The sequence below is a fragment of the Antechinus flavipes genome, chromosome 1, assembly GCF_016432865.1.
Source record: "Antechinus flavipes isolate AdamAnt ecotype Samford, QLD, Australia chromosome 1, AdamAnt_v2, whole genome shotgun sequence".
Lineage (NCBI taxonomy): Eukaryota > Metazoa > Chordata > Mammalia > Dasyuromorphia > Dasyuridae > Antechinus > Antechinus flavipes.
Genome location: NC_067398.1, coordinates 182,975,554 through 182,985,839, shown reverse-complemented (window position 1 = coordinate 182,985,839; position 10,286 = coordinate 182,975,554). Strand labels below are relative to the sequence as shown.

The following is a 10,286-nucleotide window of genomic DNA, read 5'->3' as shown; positions in this document are numbered from 1 at the left end:
CAAAAGTAGTAGAATTACCGATAACTTGCCATCAAACCAAAGGACAATAAACGAAGATCTATATTCCAAGGTACGCTGCTCGGAAATGTGCTACAAACAGGACATTCTCTGCTTTTCTAAGCCTACAAACCTCCAGGCACCAACATAAGCTAATCATGAAGAGAATAAATCGGTCTCACTATAAAGAAAAAGCTTACACCGGCCTTGAAATCATTTTTTTGAACCTGAGTGGCTAGTTCCTAGAATCTACACAACGAAGTGGATTTTATTTCAGTTATGCAGTCTCCACTTAACTTTGCTGAGGTCTTTAATAAAGTCCTCCCTCTCCACCCCCCTACCCCTTTCCTTTTCTATTCTAATGACAATCAGATTAGAAAGTAATTTTGAGTTTGTTTCTTATCTTTTGAAATGTGTCAAGCAACAAGACGTGTTTTTGCTAAATCTTTTATTTTTGTTTAAATTCTCACTTCAATTTTAATTCTTGAAGAACAGCTTCGACAACATATATCGCACTCATTATAAGAAGCAAAGGGTTATATCAAAAATTATTAGTATAGAATCACAGGAAACCTGGTTTGGAACCAGAAAAAAATACAAAACAGATATAGATACATAGACACAGGACAATTTTTTTTTATAATTATTTGGAAAATGTTATTTTCCCCTAATTCTTGTTTGTTTTTCTTTATGCGCATACGATGTTTTAAATTTTTACAAAAAAATGAAAATAAAGACTAATATTTTACAAAATGAATAACAATGTTCGTGGTAAGTGTTTTTGTGTGTTTCTACATAGGCTTCAGTTCGCTTCGATGTTTGTTTTGTTTTTCTGTACAGAATATATCCACACATCAGTCCACAATAAATCCTGGAAGGTCCATTATTCTCCTTCTGTTTTATTAAAATCCCCATGGTCCTTTCTTCATTTTTCCCCCATAGACACAAGGTCCTTTTCATTTCCTTTTCAATGTGTTCACAGATCTGATCCTAAATGAGTCTCTTTTTTTTTTTTCTTTTTTTCTTTTCTTTTCTTTCTTTCTTTTTAATATATTTCTGCTGGGTTGGTTCTGCTTCGATCCCTCACCTCTCTCCCCTCCCTCGCTCCCCACTTGCCACCATTTGCACCCCGGCGTTAACAAGTTCGACCGTTTCTGTTTGTTTGGTGTCCTTGGCCAAAGCCTCGTCCTCTGTGTCTCTATTGGGGGCTCAGGGACCAGGGGCGGTGTAGTCTCAGATCTAGGAACACTGGATGGACATGTAAGGCCAGTTGAAGCTGCTCCCAGATAGTAACATATCTCTGATGAGAGTTTCAATGGGGGTTTTACCTACCAAGCGAACGAAGAAGAGCTGTTCAATGACTGAGGATGAGACAGTGCGCAGAGAAGGCAGCCGCAGCAGCAGTTTGCCGAAGCGGCTCGGTTGGTTAGGGTATTGGCTTCTCACGTACTCCTCCAGGGCGCATTGAGACTTCTCCTGCAGGCTCTCGATATGGGCGGCATCTGACAGGCCACAGGCGTCTGCCGGAGCAGCCACACACAGGGAGGAGACAAGTGGGGGGAGGGGGGTGCAAACAGTTAGGACAGTGAGCAGCAGAGTCACAAACAGAAGCAAAAAAAAAAAAAAAAAAAAAAAGCTTCCCCCTTATGCCTCCCCCACTCCCTTCTTCCTTTTTTCTACCTCCAACAAAATGAAAATAAATCAAACTCCCAAGCCTAGAGAATCTAGATAGCTACACACACACACACACACACACACACACACACACACACACACACGACATCAACCTCTCCCTCTCTTTGTTTTTCCTCCTTCACCTTTGGATTAAATAATGTAAGACTCTGAAGCCATGTTTTCTACGCACAACAACCTGTCCTCAGACTGAAGGGCAGGATCTTTCGGGGTATTCAGTTCATTAAAACGATTGCGTTAGCCGTTGATTTCAGAGGGTTTAAAGGACCCTGGTGAAATATTCAATCAGAAAAAGACCTAAATGGATCTTGGAGGCAATAGAAGCCAAAACAACAGAAGCCAAATTCTAGACCCAAACTAGATTGAGTAGCAATAAACACGTACAGGGCTGGAGGTTGGGGGTGGGGTGGGGAGGGAAGGCAGTTTGTAGATATGCTGAGAATTAGAACACATCCAAGGCTTAGCAATCTAGGGTTTAAGGTTCCTATATAAGGAATTCACAGTGCAATTCCTAGATGAAAGCTCTATCTGTGTCTTAGATCAAATAATTGAAAATTGGTCACATCTTTGTAAACTGTATAATAATCTAGAGGAATATAGCTCAGTTACTCCAGGCTGTGTGCTAAGAAGACATCTGCAGCTATCAGACACAAAGCTAGGAACGGCTGCGGTGCCTAAACACCAGTTAAATGTGGCCAGACATAGAGAAGCTTCTTATTGAAGAAGAGAAGGGAGGAAAACTCTGAAAAGTGGTATCATCTCAAGCACTATCTACTTATCTCACATCAACTAGAGTCCTTATTTCAGTAATAATATTACATAACAGCAGGTTACTTTTTATTGACTGGTTAGTAGAGGAAATTTGGGTTCAAGGGAAGCTACCATAACTGCTCCTCTAGTTCAGATATCCACATTGCTAATTATTGCAATAACAAATATTTAAAAAAAAAACATAAGGATCATAGAAGAAACATAATCAAGGAGGTTTTTTTAAAATAAAGATCAAAGACAGACTTCACTAAAATTCTATCTATACAGATCTATGTATGTCTTAATGCAAGGTAATGGCCCCAGAAGGACACTGAAAGATTGTGTCTGTAGAAGAATGACGCTGAAAAGGCACAATAAATGATTCAAATCAGAACCCGGGTGTGAAGTTTATGTCTTATATTAAAGAACTGGATACAAAGATTTCTGAGCACCTTTATCTACAAGACTATGGCCTCAAGCAAAAAAAAAAAAAAACAAAAACAAAAACAAAAAGCAAACAAACAAAAAACCTCACCATCACCCTTCTCCCCTCCCCAAATAATACAAGCTATAATTCAAGAATTCCTGAGAAAGGAATCCTTTGATCTGAGATCCAGACTAGGTTACTTTCAGATACATAATTACCCAAGCCAGATTGTTTTGCTAATCCATACTATATTGTTAATACAGTGATATTCTTTAATACCAAAAATCCAGGGTAAAAAAACAAAACAAAACAAAAACCCCCAAAACAAAACAAAATAAAAAACCCACACATGCACCCTGAGTAGCTAAAGAATGTACAAGTCTGTTCTTGGCCTTGGATTTAAACACACTACAGCGATTGCCACCAAGCAGTCTCATATTTACATTTATCTTGCAATACATGTATTACCTCATATTATGCCCCAGGACCCTATTCAAATTCAGACAATACAATATGAAAAGGTTCCCCCTAACACTTTAGCAGATTTTTTTTTTTTAAAGACCCATATGTCATTCCCTTAAGGTCTGTAAAATATTTATCAGATATTTATGATAAGTGCCCGCCAAAGTGCAGAGTCACAGGACACTAACCTACATCTATAACCCTTAACTGAAGGAAGTAGAATTGTTGAAACCTGTATCCTCCCCTCAACCAGGTTTCGATTTTTCTTTCCTTTCTTTGAAGGCTGGTGCTACCATTTAGATATCCACTTCTATTCTTACTGAAGAAAGAAGGATTTGGTTTGATCAGGATTTGGGTTAGAAGTCTGGAAGTTAATTTTCCTTTTCTCATTGGAAAGAAGGTTCCACCAATGGTGAATAGACAGGAATGGGCTTTTAGATCGATTAGGTTATTGCATCCACAACTCTTGGATAGCTGGGGCAAGTGTAATGCAATACATATTTACACTACATGAATTATATCTCAGATAAGAAAAGGAGGCATAATGTGCAAAATCCGTGTCTCTCTTTTTATATGGCAGTGTCAATAGGGGGACGCTCAATATTTCTTCTACACTGTATGGAAAAGAAATTATGTAAATAAATAACCATTACTGTTCAGGGCTCTACAGCTTTAGCCTTTGTCATGTAGAGAATGTATTTCATGTGATGCATTCAGGAGAGTTTAGTGTTTAGAAAATATAGATGTAATCAGGTGCCATAACTAGAAATCAAAGTTATTATTGTGTTGAAAATAGATTTATTGTATTTATGTAAACTAGACGACGGGCTTTCAGAGAAGCTCTCATTTATCTGAAGAAATATTTAGGTGTGTGAATTAATAGAGTTTTTTTTTTTAAAGTAAATTCAGGTCATGACCTAATCCTTGGATGATGTCCAGAATATTAGGGATTAAACAAATTATCCAGGACCCAAATGTAAAAACCACAACAGGGGACCCCCCTGCCAGCATTAAACACTTAGCCTTAGCAAACTTCTTTGGACAATATGTTTAAAAATCCTTTTTCCATCATTCAAAGTTTGCTTAAAAATTGGATGACTTTGAAAAAGGCTTCCCATGAATTCCCTTCTGGCTAGCAATCAAAACAAGTTTAGTCAAAAGTGGAAATGTGTGTATGGGGGAGGGGGTGAATTGCTCCTGACAGCTGTATTTCCATTTTCAGATATTCTGCTTTCATTTTCTCAACAAAATAATATTATTATTAACTTATTAGATATCCTTTGTGCCTTTAAGTAATTATCCAAGCAAGCTCTTTGGGAAACTTTTGTTTTGTTTTTCAAAGAAGGATTTGAATTCTGTTGTTTAGGAATATAAGTTGAAACAAAAGAGTTAATAATTACAGGGACTTTAGACTGATAGTTCTCTAGGCTACATGGAGAAGGGGTATGTGAACAGAAAATTCAAGGGAATTGGAAGGTGGGTAGAACCAATGCCTGTGGGATAGAAGAAGGGAGGGGAGATCTCTCTTGAGTAGACCATTCTTCACTACAGTGTCACATTTCTATTTCCTAGGACCTCACTAGATAGGGTTAAAAAAATCAACTTCACTGTGATTGGCCTATTTATTGATGGAATCTCCACAGTGAATGAGTGTAAAAAGTAGGTAAGTCTACAGACATGCTCCAGAGTTAAATCAGTCTGATCTATGCTTTCAAGCCTCTTTGTCACTTTTAAAAACATGTTTCCATCAAGAAGACTTATTAAGATAAAATGCATTCAAACTATTGATGTGGCTATTCAATAAATCTTCCATTTGTTTTAAGGTCCGTACTTTTTCTACTCCTGCAAAAAGAATAACTCCTCTTCCACTAACAGACCTGCATTTGCACTGAAAGTAAAAGGGGGCAGTCAAAGTACATGGCTCTGGCCACCCTGCATACAAATTAGGTGCTCTTGTCTAAATAAATTATCTGTTGTTCAAATCGATATTAATACTACATTTGCTACATTACAATATTGTGCAAATTTAAGAGTCATTTTAATACAATGTAAATACTATTTTTCACGCATGAAAGGCAGCAGATATTGATAGATTATAAATTGCTTACTGTTCGACAAGGCCTTGGGAAGGTTGTTCCATCTTTGCTAAAGAATGGTTTTCATTTGGCTCTTTTTGATTCTAGGATAAATTTATTAGGAATCTATTTTTCTCTATATGGAAGAATTTTTAAAGAATAACATGAATAATAGTATTAATTATTGCTACCAAATATCTAAGTGGAAAAGGACCACATCAGTTCTAAGCAGCTCTGCATGCACATATGACTTCTTTTCTGGCTTTGTTTACGCTTCCCTCTATTACCTGCTGTCTTTGGTGTTATTATGTTTGCTGTTTGCAGGATATGATAACAAGAGATCTATAGAATTCACATAGTCTAAGATGAGAACATTTCAAAGCCATGTTAATGTACTTTCTTACAAGTTAATTTGAACCATCTATCATAAGAAGGATTGTTAACATTTAAGTTACCACCGCCTACACTTAATTTGATATTTTCTCCCAGCAATCTGTTAAATTTCCAATATTGGTGGGGTTTGCATAGTAAAAAGATTTCTCTTTGAGCCGACGCAATCTTACTTTCCTTGTGAGTTTTACGGTATTGCTTAAATTTTTAAAAAATCTTTTAAATTTAGAATCGAGTTTTTTCTTTCTATTTTATGATCCCAATAACATCTGCAACTGCAAACATCGGAATGATTTCCGATAAGGAGAAAACTGGCAGTAACAAAGCGATATTGTTTATGACTTATTTGAATTTATTTCCCTCTATCTCCTTAATTTTAATTTTAATTTGTGTGTGAGAAATGGAGAAGAGAGAGACAGAGAGAGAGAGAGAGACAGACAGATAGACAGAGAGAGAGAGAGAGAGAGAGAGAGAGAGAGAGAGAGAGAGAGAGAGAGAGAGAGAGAGAGAGAGACAATCTCAATTGAGAAATTCTTCCAGTGAAAGTACCATGCAAGAGAAACGAACATTCTCAAGTCCTCCTCCTTTCTTCTCCTCCCTCAGATCCCTGAGCTCACTCAGACGCCGCCAGAGTAGAGGTAGAGATAGTCACCCTGGTTTGTTTCATCCCCTAACCAGGCCATCACATCTTCTAAACCAACCCACAGCAGGCTGAGTGAGACTAAGCTGCCGCAGTAACTGAGAAAGCAGCAGCAGCAGCAGCAGCAGCAGCAGCAGTAGAGGCCCACCCACCCCTAAATCCACTCCAAACCTGACAGCAGCGACCCCCTCCCCAACACCCACCCAAGCACCCACTCTTAGAGGAGTTTGAGGAGGTTAGGAAGAAAGAGGAGATGACCGGGAGGGGGTGGGGAGGATGTAGGGGGAAGGAGGGGGGAGAAGAATCAGGCTGACTCTAGCTCTTACCAAGCACTTGTGCTCTCTTTCCCCATCGCAACTCCCCCACCTCTCCAACACTCCCTCTGTGCATCTCCCTCCACCCCTTCTTCCTATCCCTCCTCCCCTCTCTCCTCCACCCCTCACCTGATGTGAAGAGGACGATGGCTTTGAGGCAGCTGTACTCTGCGGAGTCGACGTGCAGGGCCTTGAGCTTCTCCACCTGCTCCTGGAAGATACGGATGTGATCCATGAAGGCCACGACCCGGTCGGCGGACATGGGCGAGGCGTGCAGGCCGGCTGCGGCCAGCAACGGGGCCACGTGGAGGGGCATGGAGCACTGCGCCGCGTTGAGGACAAACAGCTCGCTCCACGTGAGCCGCAGCAGGGCCACCTGGTCTGTGATCTGCAGGTCCGGGAAGAAGGGAATGTTGCGGGCCCATTCGACGGCGCTGAAGAGTAGGCGGGCGGCCAGCTCGCAGATGTTCTCTATGCCCATGATGTTGTTGGGCTGCATACACTGGCTGCCGTAGCGGGAGGTAGGGTAGGGCTCGGCCCGCAGCAGCAGTGAGATGTATCCAGATAGATAGCAGTGACCGTTCAGGGGATCCCCATTGGTGAGGGCATATTGGCCTGGGTTGGGTTGGGTTGGAGGCATTCTTCCTCGCTGAACCGCTGACAAAAAGAAAGAGAAAAGAAGAGGAAATGTGCATCCAAGGGGCTTGCAAACATCTCCTCAACGCGGTGCTGCGGGTCCCGAGACAATGCAAGTGCCTCTCCCCGCAGACACACATACGCCCAGGCGCACACTGGCGCGCACACACACACATACACACACACACACACACACACACACACACACCATATACACACATACTCTCAGACTCACACACAAACACTGTCCCACAAAGGGATCTATAGATCCAGACAGGTATCAATCCATCCAACTGCAGAATCTTGGTTAAGTGCGGCAATCGTTCTGCTCTCTTCTCTCTGCAGACTTAGTACAAAACTCATCCCAAAGAAGACCTCAGAGGAAGAAACATCGTCTTGCTCTCACACCTCAATCACCACTTGTCCAAAACCCAGAAAAGATAACCAAGAAAATATGAATACAGAATAAATCCCCATTCACCCCTCCAGACTTCAAGAAACCAGGGTTAAAAACAGGGCTAAATGGTTGTGGTCTAAGGCAAGTGCCCTAAGTATGCTGATGTGCAAATTATCAGTGTTTTGCTCATAAAGTGTTTCTATATCACTTTCAAATGCTACAAACCTGTCTTTAAAATAGATACATGTTACATACCCTTACTAATCACTTTCAACTTCTAAGCAAACTAAGATTCTAGTACCACTCCGTCTTCCTTTCCCCACCACATCACACAAAGTTCTTACTGTTAAAAACAACAAAAAGACTGAATAGTTTCAATGAAAATAAAAACGTTCGAACTTACAGTAGCCAAACATTATTGAAAAAAAGTAGGAAATATAATTAATATCTGTCCTGTTCGGTCCCACTGCAAAATCCTGCAGACAGCTTTTGCCCAGTGAATGCTCTAGCTTGCAACTGCAAAAATCCTGGATTCATTAACCATCTGAATGCAAAACGTAAGCATGCTTTGAGTTCCTAAAGCTGAACAAAGTTGTTTTTTTTTTTTTTTTTTTTAAAGTATGTGTATGTTTGACTTCGACTGTCTCAACGTTTGAAATTGTCAAGTAAACAAAGGCAACTTTAGTAGAAGTTGAGGCTATTGCTCCCCCTCCCCATATGCATTTTGATATGCTTGTATATATATGTAGTTATAATTTTATTTTCCCATTTAACAATTCATAGTTTCTTTAACTTTGACTTTTATCCCAATTTCAGTGCAAGCAATAAATGAAATTTGAGCCCTTAAAATCAAATGGAGCTATAATAGCTTCCCCACTCTAGTATAGTTTTGAACTTGGCAGTTATTTTTCAATTAAATGAGAACACAATTCAAAGTTGTTTTTTTTTTTTTTTCCTTCTTCAAATGTCTACAAAAAGCTCCCTGGAGCTACGAAATGAAGTCGTCATATTTGCCAGTTCTTCCAGATCTGAAGGAATTCAATTTCTTTTCTTGTAAGCATATAAAATATAATTTTAAAACCAATTAAAAGAGTAATTTTCTCTCTGCAAAATTGACTGGTTATCTTATTCGACTATAAGACATCTTTAACGACAGTAAGAAGATAAACTTTAACTGTAAATTGCTAAATATCTTTATAAAAGAGTGCAGCATATCTTTCCATATGAAATTGAGGCATATCCAACATCCAAACTTGTGCTGACAAAACCAGGCTTTAAATGGTGTGGAAGCTTATGCCAGCTGCATACTAGACATTATGATGAAATAAGAAGCAACGGTAAATACGTTGCAAATTGTCATTTGTATGGAGTATTTAAGCAGAGAGTAGAGTTTGGTGGAGAAATAAAATAAGTAACATGCTTTTTAAAAAATGACACAACTATAAAAGCAAGGATCAGTCACAAACTTTCCTTTCAAAGTAGGAGTGAAAACAAGGCCACAGATCTGAAGACAAGCACACTGCAGCACACTGGATAGGAGAGGGAACCATTAAATGCGAGTAGATTTCCTTTCCCCCTTCTCTCCCCCCCTCTCACCCCTCATTAGACCTACAAGTGCAATAAATCTCGATCCTCTTTTTCCAAGCCAGGCTTCAGAAAAGATGATGACAGCAATGAATCTACTATAAAGTGTCCCTCTTCCCACCTTTCTACCCTCTCCTATTTTATAAAGATTTTAAAAGGGGAATGGAGAAAACATAGCTTTGCAAAAAAAAAAAAAAATCACCCCCCCTTCACATCATGCCAACAGATACTAAAGCAGCCACACACACACGCGTGGGGAAGAGACACAGCAGAACTAAGAAAGAATGAGGATTTTTTTTTTCTTCCAAACCTCATCATTAAAAAAAAAAATCCTCATCACGATAAGTAGGAAGGAGGGGTATAAAGGAAGGGGAATGCAAGGCGGGGGGGTGGGGTGGAGATCGGGGGTCGTTAGAAAGGGGGGTGTCAGCAGAAGCGAAGTCTGGGTTGCAAAGCGAGGAGAATGACTAGGGGAAAGGGGGGGAGGATTACAGTGGGGGATAAGGTAGTATTTTCGAATGGAAGAGAAGCAAAAACAAGAGAAAGCAAAAGAAAAACACAGCAAAGCTAGAAGTAAAAGAGAAGAAATATTCACCTTCCCGCCTCATGCCCACTTTGAGACACTTCTTGAGGCGGCAATATTGGCACTGATTGCGGTGATGCTGGTCTATGGGACAGTTCCTGTTGGCACGGCATGTGTAAGTTAAGTTCCTGCGGACGCTTCTCTTGAAGAAACTTTTGCAGCCCTCGCAGGTGAATTGGCCGTAATGTTTCCCGCTCGATTTGTCCCCGCACACCACACACTCAATATGTTGCTGGCTTTGGCCCGAGCCGGGCTGGCCTTGCCCCTTGTCCCCCGCCGTGCCTGGGGTGGACGGAGGTCCCGGCTGACTCGGGGTCTGGGGGGTGTGCGGGGCCGCCG

At 40.4% G+C, this 10,286-nt stretch overlaps 1 protein-coding gene across 2 annotated transcripts in view; it reads right to left on the bottom strand.

Moving 5' to 3' along the window:
- Positions 1-430: 430 nt before the first annotated feature.
- NR2F1 (nuclear receptor subfamily 2 group F member 1) overlaps positions 431-10,286 on the bottom strand; it is a 10,713-nt gene continuing 857 nt past the window's right edge. Inside the window, exons 1-3 of one of the 2 annotated variants that reach the window (XM_051993625.1) lie at positions 9,960-10,286; positions 6,877-7,404; positions 431-1,517 (exon numbers count right to left, since the gene is read on the bottom strand). The exon at positions 9,960-10,286 is cut by the window's right edge and continues 857 nt beyond it. In XM_051993625.1, coding sequence (XP_051849585.1) covers positions 1,237-1,517; positions 6,877-7,404; positions 9,960-10,286 — 1,136 coding nt within the window. In that variant the 3' untranslated portion in view covers positions 431-1,236. Of the gene's footprint in view, positions 1,518-6,876; positions 7,405-8,183; positions 9,002-9,959 lie in introns of those variants that run through there. The other variant, XM_051993634.1, reaches the window with a different exon arrangement.